We start from the raw sequence: 24,452 nt of genomic DNA, 5'->3' as shown, positions 1-24,452 counted from the left end.
TTTCACCAGGAGCCAGGGCTTTTGAGCAGTCACAGTTTCCCACTTTGGATCAATCACAGAATCACAGAATCACAGAATGACCTGGGTTGGAAGGGACCTCAAGGATCATTAAGTTCCAACCCCCCTGCCTGGCAGGGCCACCAAACTTCCACAAGTGAGAAAACAAACAACATCAAGTGAGAAAGCAAACAACCCAGGCTTTCCAGCTTGCTGTCTTCTCCTCTTCCCTGCCCTAGTTTTAGGATGTTCTGCTAGTCCAAAACTGCATCTTGCATCTTTTCTTTACGCTTTTATGCTTTTTGTTGAGCAAACAACTTTGTTTTTTAAATGATGAACACTGTCTGGCTAAAACATCCTTTAAGCAACTTCTTGCACTTTTGCTCAAAGACTATAAATAATACTAAACTGTCCAGAAAGTTCTTTCTTTTTCTTGCCTCCACTCATCTGTTTCATCAAGAAGTTATTCCACTTAGTCATGCAGGTATTTCTTGGAATATTTGTAAAGATTTATAGTGCAGCACCCCAAGTAATATAATAGGATATTGATCTGTGAATAACACTGCAGCTGATATACTTTGCCTTGATCTTGATGTGTTTTAGCATCACAGGTGTCCTGGTACTGCTGCTCAGATCTCCTGTGGGCATCAAGTACGGTCCTGCATGGGGAAGCCTGGTCTGAGCAATGGTGTACTTCCCCTGGCCCACGGTCCTTACAGACGCATCTGTAGAAAGCTGATGATAAAGGAGAACTGGCAATAAAAGAGAAAGTTTTAATCCAGAAAAAAACTAGGATGTATATGCGGCTTCCCGATCAAACTGGAAAAGAATTTGATAAGAGAGAACCATTTGTCAGATGTCAGAACTTAATTTTTGCATGGGTAGATAGTGATAAGTAGTTTTTTTTTTAACTAAAACAGAAAAGATTTAGGTTCGATGTTAGGAGGAAATCCCTTCCCTGGGGGGCAGTGAGGTGCTGGCACAGCTGCCCATAGAAGCTGCGGTGCTTCATCCCAGGAGGTTCTCAAGGCCAGGTTGGGGCCCTGGGCAGCCTGAGCTGGTGGGGGGCAGCCCTGCCCATGGCAGGGGTTGGGACTGGGCTGGCTTTGATCTCCCCTTCAACCTAAGCCATTCTGTAATTTTATCTATGATTCTATAATTATAGGAAAAAACACTGAAATTCTTCTTTATGTTATTTTGATACTTCCTTCTGTTTTTAAAGGTGTCCAAGTTACACATGCCTTCTTTATATGCCTTTTTCTAGCTCTCTACTGGCAAATATAAAGTTTACAAGGATAAATCTTTGACCCCTTTCAACTCTGGGGAGTGCCTTTGGGTGATGTGCACCCACAAGTGAAGGGTATTAGGAGTATAAGTGTGTTCCCTTGGGCCAGTGCTCAAAACAACCCTCACTGCACTCTGTAAATGTACCTAAGACTGTAGTCCTCAGCCATACCGTCACCTGAATGTGCTGTATCCACATAATAGACAACAAATGGTTGTTAGCCTTCTTTTTTCATATGTGATGGATTCCCATGTGTAAAAGCAGTAGCTCTGTTCTTCCTGCCACTGCAAGGCAGGACCCTGGCCAGGGTGGGCAATGAATAGAGAATGTCTGCCAACAGCAGGTGCCTGCATCAGCTCACTCATCTCAGCTTCATTGTGATTTCTGCAGCGTGGCAGGTGAGAGCTTGCAGCTAGCACACCCTGTGCAGCAGTGGACTCCATGCTCTGTAGTTCTATTGCAGGCTTGAGGGGCTTTCTTTGAAAAACAGCTTGCATATTTATGTTGATGGTCCTACTGTCAAAAACACACTGTAAAGGCTATATAGGGAGGGAAATGGTTTATTGATGCCAGTGCACCACCATGCATCTGCAGAAGCAGGGTAAAGCCTGGATGTGAGTCAGTGTTGCAGCAGCCGGACTGATGAGAGCACAGGCAAATCTGCTGGAGGGCACAGAGGTGCCAGCAGCACTGGGCAAGCCTCAAAAATGTGTGGGAGTGCTCCAAAAGCCTGCCAGCTGCTGGTTGCTGTTATACCACACGTACTGTGTTACAGGGACTGCTGTGCAAAGACTGAAACTGTAGTGCATTGTTTGGTCTGCTGGAGGATAAGTATTGTGTTACTACTTCATCTGTTCTTTTTCCAGAAATCGCACCAGGCTGCAGTGATCTCTTTTTGCTCACCCACTATAACTGATTACAGGTAAAGTCAGGCACCTTATTTCAAAGGAAAAAAAACAGGTTTTAAAATGTACAATTGTCACAATGATCTTATTACACTAAAAACACAATTAAATAGACTGAAAACAATCCTTTCATCCACTGCACATTTCCTCTGCAAAACTCTGAATATAGATTCTATACAGGCAGGTAAAACTGAAGTTTATTTCTTATTTCCACCTGTGAAATCCTGCTGCAGTCACTGAGGCACCTGGGGTATAACAGAAGACAGGTAATGGCCACTCGTTTTTATCTTTAAAGCAATATCATGTCACGCTTGTGAAGGTCTTATGATTCAGGGCGGGCAGCTCTTCACAGCAAGAATGTCTGGAATGCTAAAAATAAAAGCCCAGGGAGCTTTTAGGAGAGAAAATTGAACGGTAATGTGGTGATGTTTCAAGTGGGTGGGAGCAGAAATGCCACAAATGATAGGTTTTGACTGGAGATGTGAAACTTTTAATCAAGTCCTCTTATGTTACATTTAATTTCAAGGAAGGCCTGACGTGTAAATTGTAGGCTAATTGCAGGAGGTGTTAGGGAATGTGAGTAAGGTAATCACCTGAATGGGATAAGCTGAGATGTAAAATTTCCTTCAACACATCAATCATTAAACTTTTTCTTAACACAATGAAGCGATGTATTCACCTCAGGCTTTCAAATTTGTGATCATTTCTCTTTCTGCATGGAAGAAAAGGTTTGTCATACAAAACACCTTCTGTTCCTACACACTTCACAGCAGAAAGGTGATGGGTTTCAAAGAATGAAGGAAGAAGTTATCTTCCTGATACAGTCCTTTCCCTAGAACAAAGGATCTCAGCATCAGTTGTGAGAATCTGAAGACAGAAATGTCTTATAACCTCCTCAGAACCAGTCTGTCCTTTGCAGAAAGATTTTCAAAAATCTACGTACAATCTTTACCTGCTCCATTTCTCATGACACCACATGGTTAGTTTTTCATCTCTAACTTAGCATAATCTGCTATTTATTCTTACAAGGATCATAGAATAGAATAGTAGAATCACAGAATCATTAAGATTAGAAAGATCTCTAGGACCACTGAGTCCAACCATCAGCCCATCCCCACCATGCCCACTGCCCACATCCCTCAGTGCCACATCCACACGGCTCTTGAACACCTCCAGGGATTGTGACTGCACCACCTCCCTGGGCAGCCTGCGCCACTGCAGCACTGCTCTTGCTGAGAAGAAATCCTTCCTAATACCCAACCTAAACCTCCACTTTTGCAACTTGAGGTCATTCCCTCTTGTCCTATTGATTCATCAGCATGAGTAGATCAGCTGTTTGTTCAGATACCTTGATCTCCAAGAGGCTTCAACTGCCTCCAAAGTGTGTGGGGGAAAATAATGTAAGGAGTTGTTTTCTCTGATGCTTTTTAGCCACTGGATATCTTCAGAAATCCTATTTTTCAGGATCCTGTATGTCCAAATCCTGTATGTCTCAGTTCTAATTTAGGCAATTATTCTGCATTAACACTTGACAAAACAAACAGAAGTTAAAAGCAGGGAAATTGAAATTTCTGCACCGCATGTTAATCCAGGGGGAACATCATCACATTGTCATGGATTTTATATATGGGATTTAAAGCGTAGGGAGCAAGAGAACCAAATGTGTAAAGTTATTTGGGATATTAGACAAAAATATTTCACAGAAGAACTATCTGCAGTGCTGTTACATTACTAGCCAAGGATTATTGCTTTTGGCATTTCTGTCATTGTGCCATTTGCTATCTAGACAATGGTCCCTTGTTAGCAGCAAGAGATGGCACAGGAGAAACAGCTACTTGAACTGAAAAGAAGTGGCTCTTCAGTGAAGCTGATTATGAACGCATGTGACTGTTTCTGCCTGCAATAGATATGCTGAACTGGCTTTTCATGTTCTGCTGCATTAGGTAAAAGATCTTGGTGAAAAATAAATGCAGGGTTACAGTGTACCCGGGGTGAGCCACAGTGCAGTGCATATTCACTAACACAGTAATAATAGCCTTCTGAGAAAACAAATGCTGAACAACTTGTCTGACATCAACACTTCTCTGTTTTCCCCAGGAACATCAATAATCAGGGTTCTTTTCAATGTGCTACTGATGCAGGGTGAGATTTTTTGAGGTGCTGAGCAACAACTTCTTCCCCCTCTTCCCACCTCCTCCTCAGCATCAGTGATTGCTGTTAGCACTTCATGATTTTGGAATTTAAAACCTGCTATTTTCTCAAGAAGAGGAAGGATATTGTGCTTAAAATGCATCTTCTTGGTGTATTTTATTACTAAAATCACCTTTAGTGCCTGAATGTGGGTCATGACAAGGACACAGGGGCTGTACTGCTTCATGGGCAGCAGTGGATTCCCAGAAAATCTGTGAAAAATGGTTCTAAGTGGTTGCTGAGCCCATCATAGGTTTATCTCCTCCCTCCATCTCCTTTCTGAAGTGTGAACAGTGTTCATAAGAAAAGCCATGTAAGGAAGGTGAGAAATCCCTTCTTGTTCCTACACAAGGGGATTTATTGGCAAAGGTGCTACCGAAGTGCTGAAGAGACAGAGAAACGAACTGTCCTGATAGTGACGTCCTGTTAGTTTGCAGCTAACAGACAAAACAACCAAGTTCAATCCTGAAACATTATTCATTTCTCCACTCTGGTAGTGCTGTAATTTCTTTAGTCTCTGGTTCTTCACTAAAACATAGTTTGTTTGAGTGTCTGCACTGAGTTACCCACTCCAGAGAGGAGAAAGGGAAGGAGGGCAGAGCTGGAAACACAGAGATGGAAACACAGTAGACATGGAACAGCTTTGACATCAGTGTACAGGTGTTGTTGACATAGTGGGAAAAGAGAAAAGGGAAGAGAACAAGGAAAGACAAAAGGGAGAGAAGAAGGAGGGAAGAGGAAGGGAAAAGAAAGGGAGAGGAGAGGAGAGGAGAGGAGAGGAGAGGAGAGGAGAGGAGAGAGAGGAGAGGAGAGGAGAGGAGAGGAGAGGAGAGGAGAGAAAGGAAGGAGAGGAGGAGGGAGAGGAGAGGAGAGAGGAGGAGAGGAGAAGGGAGAGAGGGAGAGGAGAAGAGAGGAGAAGAGAGGAAGAAAGAGAGGAGAAAGAGAGGAGAAAGAGAGGAGAAGAGAAGAAAGGAAAGAAGAGGAGAAGAAAGGGAAGGGAAGGGAAGGGAAGGGAAGGAAAGGGAAGGGAAGGGAAGGGAAGGGAAGGGAAGGGAAAGGAAGGGAAGGGAAGGGAAGGAAAAGAAAAATTTAAAGAGAAAGGAAAGCCGAAAGAGAAAGCAAAATAGAAAGACACAAGAAAAATAGTTAAATGATGTGTATACATATTTGTTTTATAACAAAGTGGATTGTATCCTGTGGCCAACAGTGAAGTACTGTCAGCTAACCACAGATATTTACGTTATTTCCCTGTACTGAAGTGTCATGTTTGAATACAAGCAATACCAGTGAGATACTTGACTTGCCTGCCCTTCTTGTGTTATAATTGTAAACAAGCAGATGCAATCCATAATGCTCAGTAAGATTTCCTCTTATTTCCTTTTGGAAATGGATTTAAGCAAGACAAGGCACTGAAATTTAATCCTAAGTGTGCAAATACCAAATCCTTGGCATGGACACAATCTTGTCATGAATTTATATGGGAGCTTTAATGGTTTTGTAAATTAATCAATAATGTGGTTAAATTATATTTGCTCAGCTAATTACATTCCATGTCCTGTAAATTAGAATCTCGGTAGTCCTTAAGAAGAATCAATGCTGTTGCTTGTCTCATATTTGTGTTTTCTTACTCCTATGCTATTAAAATGTTTGTTTATTTGTTCTGCTACAAGCTGGTAGCATTTTCTTTGCTGTTTGAATGGCAACCATGGGGATGCCAAGCGACGCAATGATATTTACATTATTATGTATTTCATATGCAAAATCCATTTCAGCAGTGTCAAAACATTGTACATTTATAGCCTCCTGAAAATCCTTCTTGTTTCACAATTTGGAGAACTGGGCTTAACCACTTTCTTCCTCCAGGAAGTTGTTGGGACTTTTTGATGACTGAAAAGGACGTTGGCTGGGTTCTTTTCCTCATGACTTTGAAAGGCATGACATGAGCTGGACTTGATGACACTCAGAGGCTCCTTTGAAACTGTATGATTTCTTGGTTCTATGGCTCAGACTGACTGTGAACTTCTCCCCACACAGTTTTCCTAAAGTCCTTACAGGTCGGTATGACAGGAATAGTTTACAGCACTCAGAGCATCAAGTGATTTTGGTTACACAGATCCAGACTCCCTCACAGCGAGCACAACAGCAGGAGGAGCAAATGCAAAAAGCAGGCACTTTTTCCTTCTCACCCATGAAAATGGTTTTGGAGCTGACATTGGACAAACTGCACTGTTCAGAGGAGGCATCTAGGAGAGGCGTGGAGACAGTATGTTTGATTTCAGAGATGAACTTAACCAAAAGAGTATAATGGAAAATCACCTGGCCCCAATCTGGGCTCAGGGGGTCAGAAAGGGGAGAGGATGCCTGCCTTTGTCCTTCTGTCATGTCTCGGCAAGCAGAGGTTGGGAAGGCAGGGGGCTGTGGCATCCAAAATGATTATGGAAAGATTTGTAGAGTACTTCTTACATTTCCTGCCTTCTAAACCATACTTTTATGCAGACACACAGAAACATAACCAGGGAAAAAATAAGAATGGCAAGAAACAAATTAGAGGGAAGAAAGTTCAAATTATAGCAAATTAGTATTTTAATATCTAGCTAATTACATCCTACATCGATCTTTTACAGTGTAACAAATTAGTTCTGTCTTAACATATGGAGTACTAGTTATAACAAAAAATCCTAGTTTATGTCTATTTTTTAATTTGTGATAGGGCACATCCAGGTTGAATATTTCATGTATACATTCATAGTTACATGAATTGGGAAGAAAGAATCCACTGTTGTGTCTGATTATTTTCTAGATTTTTGTTTGCAGTTTTAATAGTTTTGACTTTCACGATGTCCTTCACCTGAACTTCCCAGTATTGTCCATAGGTCACTGAAGATATCTTCGATGTACAGCTCACCTGCTATCCATAATTATACTTAATTTACACTATTATTTTAATGATGTCTTTCTAATGTGTTTGTTTGCATGCTGGTACCTCTGATGACTTTTTATCTGGAGAGCCAATAATTTTCAATGCACTGAACTGCATCGTGGGATAATTCAGTCTGGATATGAGGAAGAGTTTCTTCTCAGCAAGAGCAGTGCTGCAGTGGCACAGGCTGCCCAGGGAGATGGTGCAGTCACCGTCCCTGCGAGTGTCCAAGAGCCGTGTGGATGTGGCACTGAGGGACATGGGCAGTGGGCATGGTGGGGGTGGGCTGATGGTTGGACTGGGTGATCTTAGAGGTCTTTTCCAGCCTTAATGATACTATGGTGCTATGATAAATGCTGGGGTCACCTTTACACTGGAAAACGCTGTATTGTATAAATCACAACTCCGTGCAATGATTGAAGCACGTGGACATCTCCAGAAATTTGCCTATCCCCACATACTCTGTAGAGTATAAGTATAAAGCTATATGTGTATACAGGTATTAGCAGGTCTGAGGACTCTTATTGTTCCTTTCTAACTCTTCAGTGGTGTTTTGAAGCTCTGACTATCCTCTGAGGAGATATCCATTTCAATCTCAGAGTCCCTTTGTCCCTTTGATTTCCTTTGTTCCCTGGTGCTCTTGCTGCAGTGCTCTCCAGGCTTCTGAACAAGAGCGCTTTGCAGGCAGGGGCCCAGTGGTGGGGCAGGCAACTCTGCTTTCTTCCTGGCCCACTGCCACTGCTGCTGTGGGAACCTGAGCTGAGCTGGGGTCAGAAGCAAAGTACTGTACATTCAAGGCAACAGCTTCATTGAGTGCACCAGCATACACAGCCTCTGCCTGCAGAGTCTATTTCCTTGGCTCTGACAAATTTATAGACAAAACCTAGGGTTAAGGGTAGGGCTTTTTTTTTTTTTTTTTTTTTTTTAAACTTACAAATAATCAACTTCAATGCAAATGTACCTATCCCAGAAGGTGCATTTATACTAAGTGGCTCCTGCCGGTTTACACACACCCCGTCTCGTCTTGACTCTTGCTTTGGAAAGCTGTTCCACTTGATTGCTCGGTTTGCCTCTTTGAGTCAGTGGTGGCCTGGGAATTATAAAGATGACAAAGGCTCAGCCAAGTCCCTGGTAGCGCGTGCCAGATTCGAGCTGATTTAAGGCTGCGCAGCCTGACTCTGGAACTTTCTTCACACAAACGAAAGCTACTTTTGGACAGTTTCTTTCTTTCTTTTTTTTCTTTCTTTTTTTTTGCCATCTCGTGGAACCTGCCGAGCGGTGCACACCTTGCAGAGGCAACATGATCAATGGTGCATTGCAGATTGCCGGGCTGCTCCTCGGTGGCCTCGGCATGATTGGGACATTTGCAGTCACGGGCATGCCTCAGTGGAGGGTGTCTGCCTTCATCGAGAACAACATCATTGTGTTTGAGACCATTTGGGAAGGCCTGTGGATGCACTGCATCAGGCAAGCCAACATCAGGATGCAGTGCAAGGTCTACGACTCCGTGCTGGCCCTCTCTCCAGACCTGCAGGCATCCAGGGGATTGATGTGTGCTGGGTCGGTGCTCTCCTTCCTGGCTTTCCTAGTTGCCACTGTTGGAATGAAGTGCACGCGGTGCCGGCAGAGCGGTTGGCCGACCAAGGGCTATATCCTCTTGGCAGCTGGGCTCCTCTTCATCCTCTCAGGTACCACTGCACTCGTTCCAATCTGCTGGGTTGCCAACACCATCATCAAGGACTTCTACAACCCTGTGGTCAATGTGGCACAGAAAAGGGAGCTTGGTGAGGCCCTCTATCTGGGCTGGGTGGCTGCTTTCTGCCTTATGGCTGCTGGAGCCATATTCTGCTGCTTTTGCCGCTGTTGTGAGAAAACCAGGAGCTACAACTACTCTGTGCCTCCTCACCAGCTGCCACTCAACCAACACTTGCACGGGACCACCGAAAGTGCCTACTCCAAGAGTCAGTACGTCTAGATGCCTCCAGCCTTTTCCTCATTCTTATCTTTTCTTTAGGCATTTTTTAAAACTGTTCAATCTGTCTGGATGGATTTGAATGAAAGTTGCCTTTCCTCCTGTTCTAACTGCTGCTGTGGTCACTGCATACAACCCTCAGTGGGCTCTTCTGGAGTAACGCTGCAGCATGGACAGTTGTACCAAATGGGAAGATGAATGTTTAATGCTATCTTATAGCAACTTGGAATAGCTTTGGGGTTGCGTGGATCTGCTTTGGGTTGCATTTTATGTGTAAAATAGAAATGAAGGGCTTAAAGTTCCATGGCGATATGAAATACAGGCCTACTGCAAAGAAAAGGGGTGCTGAGCTTATAATTCCTTTTTTTTTTTTTTTCTTTCCTGGGAAAGAGGGATAACAGTGAATAAGGACAAGATAACAATGGTTTAAAAGAAAAGCGTTCACTAATGGATTGATTTACTGTGGGTTTGCTGGAGAGTTTTGTGAGGAATTTATTCATCAAAGGAAGGTAAGCTGAAATACATGAAAAATACCCCTTATTTCAGAGAACAAATACAGCTCTATATTCATCCTAAATACCATCATTTTGGTGAAAGTTACTATTTCTTTTGTAATCCATAAAGGTCGAACTCATTCACATCCTTCTTTTTAGAAGTGGCAGTTTTCCCAACTCCTTGTAACTCAGAACATTTTGTAGTATTGCATAGGTTGGACTGTGTTGGCTAGCTGCCACAGGATGCTATGAAATATATGCCTGTGAAAAATGATCTTTTGATCAGTCAGGCCCATATTTTTGCTGAGATCCACTCATACCAGCATGGTTTATAGGCAAAAGAGCATAAACAATGATAATATTTTCTAACAGCTAACACCAAAACAAGCTCAACAATATTTTTAATAACAAGATCATGTACCCATAATAAAGAACAATGTAATGAAACTAAGTCTACAGAAAAATAAATGTAGCTCCATAAAAATTAATGTAAGAAAAGACCAAAATTAATCAATAGTGATAATATTTTTAATAGAATTTTGTAACCTCGGGCCTGTGGAAACTAATGGCATTTTGCCTTTGACTTAACTGATGACACAATTCAATTTGTGGTGTTTAATGGAGAACAACATTTTTGCTCTCAAGTGTGATTGACTGTTTTAAATATTTTGTAGAAAGTTTATGATGTGATCTGTAATTCTGTGGCAAATTCCTTAGACTATTACTACTTGAAAAATCAGAATCAAATTCTTCATAACATGCAACTCTGAGCAAGCTAGAAAAAATAATCTTCACACTACTCTAAAACTGTCTCTTTGTAGTGTTTATAAGATCAATATTAAGATATTCAGGGAAAGTTCAAGTTGGATATTAGGAAGCATTTCTTCTCAGCAAGAGCAGTGAGGCAGTGGCACGGGCTGTCCAGGGAGGTGTGGATGTGGCACTGAGGGACGTGGGCAGTGGGCATGGTGGGGGTGGGCTGATGGTTGGACTGGGAGACTTAGAGATCTTTTTCTGCCTTAATGAGCCTGTCTACTTGTGTATGTAACTTTATTTTTTTCTCCTTATTTTTAAGCAAATTATTTCTAAATGTGTATATGTGTAATGATCATGAACTTTTTGTAATATAGCAGTATGTGCTTATTTTTCCTTCATATTCCTTCACTAATATTTATACTCACATCCAATCTCTTTCTGGGGGGAAAAGAAATTGGAGGATCCTACATGAACTTGTAGCTAGAACACCAGGATTTATAACAGTGTCTGCAATAAAGTACTTGTTGAGTTCAACCCTCTAAAAAGTGGGTGCAAGATCTCACTTAGAAAACCACATTCATACGTACAGCTGCACTGTAGTTATCTCTGCTGTCAAAACATGGAATGATTCATACAGTATTAATCTAACTGTCTGAGGAAAGCTTCAGTGGAAAGTGAGATAAGTAAGTGTGACATCTCTGTAACAGCCCTGTGAATATTGAACACCACTGCTACACTGGATAGTTTTATCTGTTCCTGGTAAAGCACACAATGATGTTGTAAAAATACGAAAGAAGATGCAAGAAGATTTCTAGAAGTATCCCTAGGAGAAAGAGAAACACTGATCTGATGAACTGTGAGTAAGAAACTGAAAGATTTCATAATAACAATCCTATATTGGCTGCAAAATATCCACCTTACTAGGACACATATCTGCCTTAGTGTACCTCCGACCATTTCCTTTGAATTATACCTTACCTGCATACCATATATTCAAGAGCACTGAAATTAAAGCTTCACTTTTAAATAGAGCTCACATCCCTCAGATCTATGCATTGAGTGAGTCCTGAGAGGTCTGAGAAGAGGGTGCCAACATGAAGCATTAATATCCCAGAACTAGTCCACTGCCTGCAACTATCATATTCCAAATACTGAATCCTGAAACTTGTAATTCATGTTTTTGCTTACAAACAAGGGAATTTATTTGGGAAATAAGGAACTTTACCTCCACAAATGAAAGGACAGGCTAGCAGCCTATCCTGCCCTTGAGGCAATTGCATTCTTGCATTGTGAAATGGATGTGGAGCCTTGCCAGGTCCACCAGGTGTCCTCTCTGCAGTGGCAATGACTGCACAACTTGCAGGCCAGAGGGGAGTAACGCTCTGTTAAACCTCAGGTGGGTGAAGGCTCAAGATTTCAATCACTGCTCTGTCATTCAGCAACTGGGCTTTCATTTCTAATGGGCCTCTTTGGAAATTCTCCTACTGTTGATGCAACTGTTGTGAAGGACTGGAGGTCAGAGCTGCTGCCTGCACTTCTAGGCACTGCTCTCACTAGTGCTAGGCAGTGAAGTTCTGAGCACCCAGGTGGCTGCAGAGCCATCATTTCAGGAGGGCCTGGATGCAACTGAGCTCTTGTCTTGAGTGGTCTCACATCTTTAAATGAGAAAAAATCACCCGAAACATGAGGTTATCACACACCTGCATATCTAATAAGGCCTGCTGCATATCATGGATTTTGTACCACTTTAAGGTTCCTCCAGAGTCTTCTCTTCTCCAGGCTGAAGAGCCCAAGCTCCCTCAGCTTCTCCATAAGGGAAGTGCTCCAGCTCTCTGGTCATCTTTGTGGCCCTCCTCTGAACCTGTTCCAACTGCACCATGTCCTTCTTGTGTTGGGGGCTGCAGAACTGAATGTAGTACTATGGGTGGGGTCTCATGAGAGTAGAGTAGATGATGAGAATCACCTCCCTTGACCTGGATAGAGTAGGAGAGACCACATAATCCTAGGCCTTACAGCCAAGAATGCTCATTAGTGAAATGTTTAAATGGCCTTCCTGTGTCATCATGGACACCTGCGACTGCCACCACCAGATGCAGGTGCCTACACAACAGCAGAAGGCCAGTGTCAGCAAACAATGATGCTTGGAGGTTAATGTCCCCATTTCCAGTCTCTAGTGCTCAGAGCACCTTTATCTGGGATTTGAGACCTTCACCAAGGGTTGTTCTTAGACTCCACACAGCAAATACAGCAAGATTTCTAAGCATGAGACATGATGCACAGCTCTCCCTTCCTGCTGAGCTGGAGGAAGGGCAGTGTAGGCAACTCTAGCAGGTAGCTGCAGTCCTTGCAGATGTCTTTCACTACCACAGTATTGTATTTCTGAGCAGAACTGAGCACCTAAACTAAACGCTTCTATCAATTCCTCCATCATTTTGCAGTCTGGATGCTTACAGCACTTGGGCTTTCCCCATGTCTCCACCATGAAGCTTTCACCTGGTGAAACTAGCCAACTGCCTTGCACACCATGATGCTTCCCCACTCATCCCACTGCCCTGTGGAGCTGGTGACCACAACATCTTTCTGATAAGTCTTCACAGAATCACAGAATCATAGAATTGTATGAGTTGGAAGGGACCTCTGGAGATGAACACCCGTGCTAAAACAGTTCCTTACAGCAGGTCACACAGGAAAGCATCCAGGAAGGTCTTGAATGTCTCCAGAGAAGGAGATCCCACCACCACTCTGGGCCACCTGTTCCAGTGCTCTGTCACTCTCACAGTAAATAAGCTCTTCCTTGTGTTTGTATGGAACTTCCTGTGTTAAGTTTCTGCCCATTGCCCCATGGCAGTGCTAAATATTTGTTGCTTGAAGAATCAGAAGGCTTACTAACCAACTAGTTTACCTGGGTACAACTGAGTGTCCCATTAGCACCATTAGTTCCTTCCATTAGTGAGGAGAGGCCCATATATATGTGAAACAAGAGACAGCAATAAACTAGCCCATTGCTCTTCTCAGTAAATAACCCTGCCAAAATTGTTACCTAATATGTTTATGCAATCAAAAGTCTAGAGGTAGTTACACTGCTGAGTCTTTAGCAATCTATCAGTTATCATTTTCATTTTAAAAAGTTTTCATGAAGTTTAAATAAAATCTTCCCACTGAAGGTTAGGGCTACTCCATTATTTTTTATCCCAGCAGCAGAAAGCAAGTAAAACAGACTACTGCTTTCCTCTAAAGCAGGCAGACTGACTATTCCATCTTTCAGGACTGTCTGACCGCTTGACCTTCTCTTGCTTAACTTAATGATCTCTAACTCTCTTCACTGGCACATATGTGAAATCTCTCCTCATTCTTGTTTATCTGCTTAGTTTTGGCTGCTCCATCTCTTTCTATAAGTTTGATGGCCAAAACTGGATGAAGCGTCCCAGAGGAAGCTTTGTCACTGTTGAACTCAGTGAATACAATTATTGCAGGTTATCATAAGTAGATTGTTGACCAAACAAACAAACAAAAAAAACCCAATACTATATTTGAATATATTAAATGCATTTCAGTTCTGTTATTTTAGGCCTCAATATCACCAGCTTTCCTGTGTTGAGGGACTTAATTACTGACAGTACATTGACCAACTCAGAGTCGAATGCTAATTTCCTACTGCAGTTCCTCTTTTACTGCCAGATACCTGAGGGTAATAAGATGACACCCTAGAGAAATCCTTGGCTCTACCAGTAACAGAAGGCAGCATTCAGAAATAGAAATGCGGCAGTTCTTCCAACATATCCTTTTGTTGTTTTACTCACTGGTAGCTTCTCTATACATATTACATTAATTTTATTCTTCCAATCCTTCAGTGTCTCTGTTAATTTCCCACTACTGTGTCAGACGCTTTAATAAGATCCAAATGGATTAGATTTTCTCAACTTCTATTTCATAGAAAATGTTATCAAACAATAATGAATCTATTTTTGCTAAGTCTGTCCCATATTTTATTTAATCGTCTATTTACTTCCAGATACTTTTTCTTTTTCTTTTTTTTTTCTTTTTTTTTCTTAATGGATTTTAAATCATATCATTCAATTACATTCTGGCTAATGGATGTCTAGTTTTGCACAGGGTTTTCCACCTCCCCACTCACTGCATTTGTTTCACTGTTCTCCAGACACACAAAATCACTCCTGATTTGACACATACACTGACAGTCCTAGCTATCATATTTGGAACTGCACACATTGAATTTCCTTCAGTGGAAATTACTGTCTTTCTTCAGTTTATGCTCATAAAGATTTGAAATGTTTTACCTACCTTGGATACAGTACAGTCCTGTTATGTTCTCATTCTATGTCCTTACTGTGTTGCCTAAATTCAAAGAGAATCTAAATACATTTCTTAGACTCATACACCCTAGCGGGTCTCTTATTTTGCTGTTCAGCTTGTATGTCCATAGCACCTTTTTCTTTTACTTTTTGTAAAGCCTTACCTGGATTGATTTTATTGAGTTGAGTTTCATTTTCCCCTTGAATTTTCTGTCCTTTTTGATATATTTTCTTTGCTGGTTAATTTTTCTCGTCTTCTGTTCTACCGAATACCTTCTCTGTGAAGCAATTCATCCAGTTGAGCATGGACCTACATTCTACAGGTCTGTCTTTTTCTCTCCCATGGGACCCACATTCCAGACACTTCCAAAGGAATTTTGAAACCTCATCCACATTCCTGCCTTTAGGCTGTTCATTCTGATTAATAAGGAAGAATGTGATCTGGAAGAGATGAATAGAGTGCCTGCAGTGCTCCAGATATTTTCACCTCATTGACAGTGGTCCTTCCCTTCCCTTCCCTTCCCTTCCCTTCCCTTCCCTTCCCTTCCCTTCCCTTCCCTTCCCTTCCCTTCCCTTCCCTTCCCTTCCCTTCCCTTCCCTTTACCACCCCTTGCAGGCAGTGAGCTGTCACTTTACAGGGACACTGTGGTGGAACTTGTGATAGGGTTTGCTTTGTGAAGTGGAAATTAATAATGTACTTATTTACATTCCAGAGGTTGGGTTTTTGAGAGTGCAAAAAGTGAGGATTATATACACATGCGAGGGCTATATTATATACACTGCTCAGGGAGAAGCCTGAATCAGAATGGAAGAATATGGAACAAAAAGTCCTATTTTTAAAAGTTTGAGACTTGTTTACTTTGCTGCATCAATTAGTTATTGGAAACCCAGTTCAAAGATGGATTGTGCTGTGCTCCAAAAGCAAACTTTCTTGGGATTCTAACCTGTGAGCATGTTTGTAATAGTATCATGTAGTCTCATAAAAGCTACTACCTCTTTCTACAGGCCTCACTTCTCATCTCTCTTTTGGCCATCACTGCCACAATATAAATTGTACTTCTCTTTTATTCCACTGAAGTAAATCATTTAAATAAAGGAGGTCCCCTGTGCTGCATCAAGCAATAGCCTAACTATACACCCTGCTGCTAACCCTTATGAAAACAATCAATACTACCTTGGGAATTTGCCACTGTTATATTTCCAACAGTTTGATGTCGACTAAACAATAAAATGCCCCCCAGATATTTTCTAGAGGATAGCTTTGAGGTCCTGTCATTACGTAGCACAGAATGATTGCATATTTTCTGGCATGCTCTATTTCTCCCAGGATGGCTGCTCCATGCACATAACCATTGAGGTGACAAATACCTTGTAAAGCCTGGAGCAGTTTAGATGGATTAAATACTCAAAGGGGTATTTAATATTTTATTACTGAAAGGTTTTATTATACAGAACTCAAGTTCATTCTGTGTCTAGGAGTCAGGCTTCCTCAGACACAGAATATCATCAAGATTTTGGCAATTCTGCCAGGCTGTGAGTTTCAGGCATGCTGAGGAAGATGAACAAAAACAAACAGGGTTTTTGGTGGCTTTTTTTTTTTTTTTTTTTTTCCCCAGTTCAGCTGTCAGTCATGGGGTGCCTCAAAGCTAGAGATAGAGGTTGGCACTCCAAGTACAGAGCCGGTCATATGTCTGGAGGAAATCCCTCCCCAAGCTACAGCGATCAGATGCTTCTCTCACTGCAAAACATGTCACTCTTGATGAGAGTGGAAACATGATGAGCCTTCAGCTTTTAATGTATGTGCAGGCAGCATTATTAAAGTGAGCACTTATTGGAAGGGCTCTATTGCCTTATGTCCATTACATTAAAACTGAAGCAAAGCAACTATTACTTCTCCAGTAGTCTTAAAATACAGTAGTGAATCAAAATACCATAGAAAGTAATAGAACCTCTACCTTAAGTGTGATTCCATCGGAATTTCCAAAACAGATGTTCTAACTATTTGTTGTACACTCAATGGAGATTTTTCTTGTATGGGATGAGTGAGATTAGTGTGGCCTTATCTATAACTCTCAGTAATCACTGAAGTGTGCTTTAGATACATCTATCCATTAACCTGTTTCAGAAACGTTGCTGAATCTTGGATTAAGTTCATCAGCTTGTAGCATAACAAACCTATCTATTCTTGACCTGAACTCTTAATGAACTATGTACATTATAGCTGCACCTGTAGACAAGAATAACATATTTATATATATAACATATAATATATGCACTATACAGAGTTGTTTAAGCAGGTATCAGGATTATAAGATTCAATGCACATAGAAGAACTACAAAGAGGAAGAAAACCTTTCTGGGAGGCAATGAAGCGCTTACATTATTGATGCCTACAATTAATTAAGTGCTGGGGATCATTGACAGGTTCTGTTAATCTACTGGACTGGAAATGCTCTACTTCCTCCATTTCAGGTGGCATCAGCATTGTAAAAGCTAGGGAGGAATGGAAGGTACTCCCCCAGGAAAGAATTCAAATGAACTTCCTGATTTAAAGGGAGGAGAAGATGTAAATATGAACAAAGATCCAGGAAAAGATTAAATCTAAAGTCTACATGCTTCCTTTTTCGTCTATTTTCTACTTTGAAGGGATATGCAATCTTGGGATATGCATGTTTGCATAAGAACTGGTGTTCTCATCTTGAGGCAAGTATGAATGCCAAGAGCATAACAGAAAGATGATGATACATAAAAGAAATACACAGATGATGCACAGAGAGGGGAGAGACTTTTAAAGTCTAGACAGGTGGAAATGGGATTTTCCTTTTGTTTCTGTTCATCTGACACTAGTGCCACTGAATCTGCCATACCCACCATACACATACACATTTAATTTCTACCTCAAGAGATGTCTGCTGTTCAGAGTGATTTTGAAGTAACACATTCAAGTAAGAGTTTCTTACTTAGAGGCAGGATGAGCCTTTAAATAGAGATACAGTTCTCTAGGGTACGCAAGTAAGAGCTCCCTCCAGGCTAATCAAACATGGACAAATATTCCAGTGATCAGCAGATCCAGGCACTCCTTGTCATTTAACAGGCTGAGTAGTTTTACCAGTCCTCGTGTGTTTCCAATATAGTGTTATTATTCTCTGGATTTTTTTTTTTTCAGCCTGTCCCTTGAGGCTCATTTTTTATTTCTGATTTGTCTTCAGATTTCAGAACCACCAATTATAAGTTTTCCTTTCCTGCTTCCTTCCCCTCAGTAACAAGAACCATTCTGGCAATACATGCAGCATTGTAGCCTGGGTGTTCCTGACACCTACATCCAGCTGTCACTCACCATAGGTACTACTTCCAATTAGACATCAAAAAAGCCACTCAACAGTTTAGCACTCCCCGGATGTATTGCTACACAGACACGTTATGCACTTTAATAGTATTTTTTGAGAATGAGGGAGTAGGAACTTCATGGTCTTTGAGATTCCTTCCAACCCAAGCCATCCTATGCTTTACAAGTCTATGATTTATTTCCTATGCAAACCATATTTTGACTGTCTCAAAGTGTAATTTTATGCATGACCTCAATGGCTGATCCTCCCAGAGTCATGTAAGAAAGAAAGATTTCAGAGAAATCCTGCTATAGATAAGGCAGTCAGATAACCAGCTTTGGGGCGTTAGGAAAAGTCAGTTCAGTTCTCCAGTTTTTTCCATAAGACCTTTTTCTTTTCTTCTTTTTTTTTTTTCCTTTTTTTTTTCCTTTCTTTTTTTTTTTCTTTTTTTTTTTTTTTTTTTTTTTTTTTACATCAAAATAACAAGTCAAAACACAGTCTTGATAACTTAGAGGTTAAAATACTCTACAAGCTGAAAGGGAACCGGACTCAAATTATATAGCACAGGTCTTGTATTCAGTCAGTCTGCTTCTAAGTAAATATTCTCTTGCCAGATAGAGGAGTTTCTTCTAGACCTGTATGCACCTATGACTTTGGATTTAATCTCAGTGTCAGTCAAAATCCCTTACTGTTTCTTCAACACAAGATAAAAAAGAGCAATGCGGTATTTATAAAAACAAATTCAAGAACATATTTGATTTCTAATGGTTACTTTTGACATCTTAGATGCAGACATTTTTTCTCCCAAATTCCCTGTGTCAAACACGGAAGATAAAAATGAATTACTCAGAGATGTTAGGAGTATTTTCACATGAACATGCAATATTATATTATACAACTTGTGCTACCTGACAGTTCTTCCTTACAGTTAGTTATTGTAGGAAGAAAGGGATGTTGTGGGATGTAAAGGGTTTAGATTCACTTTTCCCTTTGCTTTGAATATATTCTTTGGACACCTAAGGCTGTAACTAAATTAATACCATCAAGGACAATGTTTGATATTTCTGAACACACACAGCTCATAACACAGCAACATGCAAGCAATCTAAAACTCTTGGACAAAACTTTTAGAGGACTTCATTGTCTTTAGCTGAACTGTTTTAACATATTTAACATTGGTTCAAAGAGTTGGAGTAATCAGAAATACCTCTATTTTAACAATACTCAGATGTCATCATATATTATTATCTCAAGGTAAGGAGAAGAAAGTAAAAAAAAACCCAACTACATAATAGAGAAGTTATTTCTAACTTGCCCAAGGCAAATTAGTCTACAGCATATATTTTTGTCCAGGCTTGTATCTATCTGTGCAAGCTAAGATAAATGCTTTGTGGGAGGGATCACTGACTTCTTTCAAGGTGCATTTTATGCTGAAAGAAAAGTTCAACCTTTTTGAATTGTACACTTATTACTTGGAGAAGACAATTAGAATAGAAAATATATGATACTATCCTAATGCTATCCTAACATAGAGTTATCCAGATAGAGGTTCATTTCCTGATAGTGACCTTACTCTTGGATTCAAAAGAAGAAGCTGTGAAACTCTGTCAGGTATTTTGTCATACTTGTGAATTATGCAGCTGGTAGAGTAAAACTTTGATGTTGATTGGATTACTTGACTTTCCTGTACCTGCCTAATACTGTGATTATACTTTTGTGTTTGTTCAAAATAAGGAATCTGCATTAAAGAACTATACCAAGTAACTCCCAGCTAGATTAAAAAAAATACATCAGATGTTTTCCCAGGGCTATAGTACTTTGAAAGTAAGCCCCACTTGAAGTTTAACTTCTGTCATAAGGACAACTGTAATGATCTATTTTACATAATATTTGAAGAGGCAAGTTCAAACTTTCTGCACTGAATTTCAACATAGCTGCAATCTTGCAGTTAAGAAATTATTAGCCCTGCAATGGGTTGCTTTTAAGTGAATCCCTGGCACTTACTTAATTATAAAATCACTACTGACACAATACGCATCAGCAGCAGTAAAATTAACCCCTCCCTAGTGTTCCATTGGCTGGAAACTCGTTAGGCTTGATGGGTAGGTGTTCCAGTCAAAGAGGATTTCAAAGCAAATAAATAGCAGGTTCTTTTAGCCAGTCAGAAATAGATTTCCACCTGTCTGAACCTCCTACTGAAGAGAGCTTCTTCGGAAAAAAATCAGCATCTCACCATATGAGGAATCAACAGGAGAAAGTATTCTCTCCTGTGCTTCATATTTCTTCAGTGAAAGAGTGATTTTGGAAGACTTACTAGGCCTCCTTGCTTAAGGTGCCTTTTTCAGGAGAAGCATGGCTTGCTGCGCATTACAAATGATTGGTCTAATATTTGGAGGTGTGGGCATGGTTGGGACTTTGGCAGCTACAGCTATGCCACAGTGGAGAGTTTCTGCCCACATTGACAGTAACATCGTGGTTTTTGAGACTGTCTGGGAAGGACTGTGGATGGACTGCATCAGCCAGATGGGCATCAGGCTACAGTGCAAGTTCTACGACTCTATCCTGGCTCTTCCCCCACCCTTAGAGGCGTTCAGAGCCCTCATGTGCACTGCTGTGCTCCTCTCAATCACTGCCTTTTTGATGGCTGTTGTTGGTGTGAAGAACACTCACTGGACCAAGGAGGATCCCCAGGGCATCAGTATCTTCATATTGGCAGCTGGAGTTGCCTTTCTGCTGACAGGCGTCCTTGTTCTGATCCCTGTGTCATGGACTGGTGGTGGCATCATTCATGACTTCTACGATCCAAAAGTCCCTACACCACTGAAACGAGAACTAGGAGCTGCTCTCTATGTGGGCTGGGTGAGCGCTGCACTTCTAGTTGTTGCGGGTGCAATGTACTGTAGCTTCTGGTGCTGGGCTGGTACATCCCCAAAATCTAGGTATCCTTCACTTCCTCATCACAGATTGTACAAACCTGTCACGGCAGGAGGGCCATTGCTAAGCATGCAGGCATATGTGTAGTGGCTACATGGACTCTTTCTACTTACTATGTTGATACATCCCAATTGACTGCATTGCCTAATAAAACTGTGAGTCTGTAATAGATGAACAATTTTTTTTTTTTTATTTTTTTATTTTTTTTCATTCGCTACTTACTACTGATACACTTATTTGCTCTCTGACATGTTCGTAGGAAATGTTATTACATGGACATTATGTTAGACCTCAATAGAAAAATCTCACCATTTTATGGGAAAGAAAACTGGCATGGAAAGAAACAACAGCTGCCAGGAAACCCTTGTGGAAGACTAACAGTATGGTTGGGCTGGAAGGCAGGCAGCTGCTGTGCAATAGTACCATTGCCCTCCACTAAGACCATGACAGTCAAAGGGAGTAGTGCATTTTACTCTAAGGTAAAGTCTTTGTGATGAGAAGCATGGATTTGGCAGAGTGGTGGAAAAACTCACTGCATTAATGGAAAAGCTTCAGTAATCTTATTTCCAGTACTAGCACACAAAAGTTCATGCTCCCTTGTCAGAGATCTTTGATTGACTGTGGGTTTCACAGACTATTATGGAGCTGATGTATCCTTCCTACATCTTTTGCAGGGCACAGAATTCATCTCATGGAATAATAAAATTTGTATTCACTTCACCAGACTTTGTCATGAATGTATTAACTTTCCGTTGCCTGGTATATCCCATCTTTAAAGGGTTTTTCTCTACTATAAAATGCAGGACAGACTATCTGTCTTCATGCACTTTAAAGCACTGTGATTATGTCAAGTGTAATTAAAGAAGCCAGGCAAATGAAAATGCTCAATCCTCACTTGCACACTGGAAGATCAAGAGTTCCTGCCTACATCTTATACCTGCAAAAACCACATCCTGATGTTGTCCTGACTGCTTTATATTTACAAGACTTAAAATGTGATCTGAGTAACATGATTTCTATCTGTCCATTGTGTGGAATCCAACAGTATTTTTAGTTGTGCTTTCTCACAGATGAAAATTTGGAATCTGCTTTTAAAAGTGGGTATATACTGATAAGTGACCAGGGGAGTTCCATTTAAAAACATTTTTCCTTGGTAGTAGTAACAGATGGTACCATTTCATTGATATTTCATAGCACAGTTTGATCCTTTCCTGTATCTTTTACTGGTATCTGAAAATGACTTTTCAAGTTGTACAGAGCAATGCCTCTATATAATTGTTTGATGGTTCAATTTGAAGAACATGGAAAGCTACATTTAATTTAAAAAGCCTTTTATAAATTTGACTTCAGATGAACCTAAATGAAACCATGTGGCCAAACGTGGATATGTATTACATATGTTAGCTAATGCTCATTTACACTTAAGACAACCAGCTCAGAGCTTTTGGTGGGAATTTCTTGTTACTAAGAAAGAGGTTTAAAGCGCTCTGCTCATCTCTTGAGAAGTCAAATTAGCACTTATTAATTCCAAATGAGTCTTTAAGGTGACATTTCTGCATAGATTTTCTAGTACTAAAATATATTTTCTTATGTTGTCTAATGGCGGATGCACAATATCTTTAACAACAGCTCTCTCTGGACCAGACAAGTTATTTCAATGGAATTGTTTTCTTAAATTTGATTATAATTTATACTACCCGGAAGACCTTCATCTATTATTTTATTGTATGTGTATCATATAATACATATTTATTTTAATAAATATTTGATTAGTAAGCCAGAAGTTTTTGGATTGATTTCGATATGACATTTGTGATTAACCCAGCAGAGGATGAAGACATTTGCAATGCAAATGTGATGCGTATTTATGTGTAGGTAATGGATTTAAATAATGATGTATGCAATGTAATGCAACTTTATGCAGATAGAAGTGCTTAAGAAGTAATTAAGTGCAGCTTTCTATAACTTTAATTAAGGGATCGTAAATGCTTTACTATCAGAAGGTTGATCTGGAAATCAAATTTGAACTGGGTGTGTCATTTACAGCAATAACTTCAGTTTCAAATAGTTTAAAGATAAAACTGCTTTATTTGAGTATTTTGGACTGATTTGAAAGAAAACCTACGCTTTTCACATCTAGCATTAACATCTGATAGTTGCACATTACTCCATCCTCCTCTTTTACCAGTTCATCCGAAGATGAGCTCAGACAGACAACAATGTGCTTGTGTTGAAATTTGGAATCTGATCCTGAGTTCAACTGTAAGGACAGACTGGGCCACTGTTTGGATGTGTAGGGTTTTATTGACACAAACTGCAATTTCCAGTGATGTGATTTAGCGCCTTACACTCACTCACATATGTTTAAGAGCTTGTGGCACTAAAATTTGGTGCAGGAGTGAATTGTCAGGAGATGTGAGTCCGCAAGAGGTTCTTGTGTTTAATCTTCTGCCTTTGAACAGAATAAAAATTCCTTTTTAGGGTATGATGGTGTAGGTAACACCATTAAGATGATTACTGAATATTATACCTCTGTATGTGAGGTGCACATAAGGCTGAGTAAACTCTATGGGTTCATTTGAATGTATTAAGGGAGTCACCATTTTTAATTCTTCCTTTTCCTCTGTTCAAAACCTACGATGTTCAGAAGTAGTTGGAATGTGAAGTTTAGAGGTTTGAGAATGAAAAGAAAGACTTTCCAGGCCTAGCATGTGAGCATCAACTACTATGGGTAGATTGGGGACTAGTAAACTACTGTGTCAGGTGTTTGTGTGCTGGAGCTCTACTTTCATTAAGGAGTGGAGGCAGTAAACTTGCTTCAGTGGTACTATGTTCACATTCCTTTAGGCACAACTGTCAGAAACTTCACACTTGATGTATTTGTTAATAACAGGTAATTAAAAATTGTGCTTAAAACATTTACTTGAATATCCTGATGCTATCATATATTTTAATATTTTGAGATCACAAGGCAAAATTGCTTTGGAAATATAAGTGAATAGCTGAGATTTTTCTATGTTTTTGAAATGTGTGAGCCCTTGAGATTTCTTTTTTTCTTTTTTTCTTTTTTTATATCTTTGTATCGTAGTACTTTATTACTGTATTAAAGTGAATGAATGTATTTCTCCATTGGAAGAGAAAGAAAGATAGATTCAGGATTTTTACAATGTCCTCTTCTGATTCAGTCTCGTTTTTTACATTACGCTTTAGGTTTGATATATAATAAACAAAGTAGGTCTGATTCCTTGGGAAATAAAATACACAAAACTGATTTAGTGTTGGCTTCCAAGTCTTGCTTACAAGAAGTTTCCTGAAGCGAGTCAATATTTCAAAAGCTGGTCCCAAAATGTATATTCATCT

General features: G+C 40.3%; 2 protein-coding genes across 2 annotated transcripts; both read left to right on the top strand.

Annotated features, from left to right (window-relative positions):
* Positions 1-8,293: 8,293 nt before the first annotated feature.
* Positions 8,294-10,697, top strand: LOC107323969 (claudin-8-like). Its single transcript, XM_032448619.1, has one exon. It carries the CDS (start codon positions 8,598-8,600, stop codon positions 9,270-9,272), a length of 675 nt encoding a protein of 224 aa, XP_032304510.1. The 5' UTR covers positions 8,294-8,597; the 3' UTR covers positions 9,273-10,697.
* Positions 10,698-20,334: 9,637 nt separating this feature from the next.
* LOC107324050 (claudin-8-like) lies at positions 20,335-22,769 on the top strand. Its single transcript, XM_015883732.2, has one exon. It carries the CDS (start codon positions 20,511-20,513, stop codon positions 21,177-21,179), a length of 669 nt encoding a protein of 222 aa, XP_015739218.1. The 5' UTR covers positions 20,335-20,510; the 3' UTR covers positions 21,180-22,769.
* Positions 22,770-24,452: the final 1,683 nt, after the last annotated feature.

Source organism: Coturnix japonica, chromosome 1 (assembly GCF_001577835.2).
Source record: "Coturnix japonica isolate 7356 chromosome 1, Coturnix japonica 2.1, whole genome shotgun sequence".
NCBI classification, from domain to species: domain Eukaryota; kingdom Metazoa; phylum Chordata; class Aves; order Galliformes; family Phasianidae; genus Coturnix; species Coturnix japonica.
Note: the sequence above shows the minus strand (reverse complement) of the source record. Positions and strands in the feature narration are given on the sequence as shown.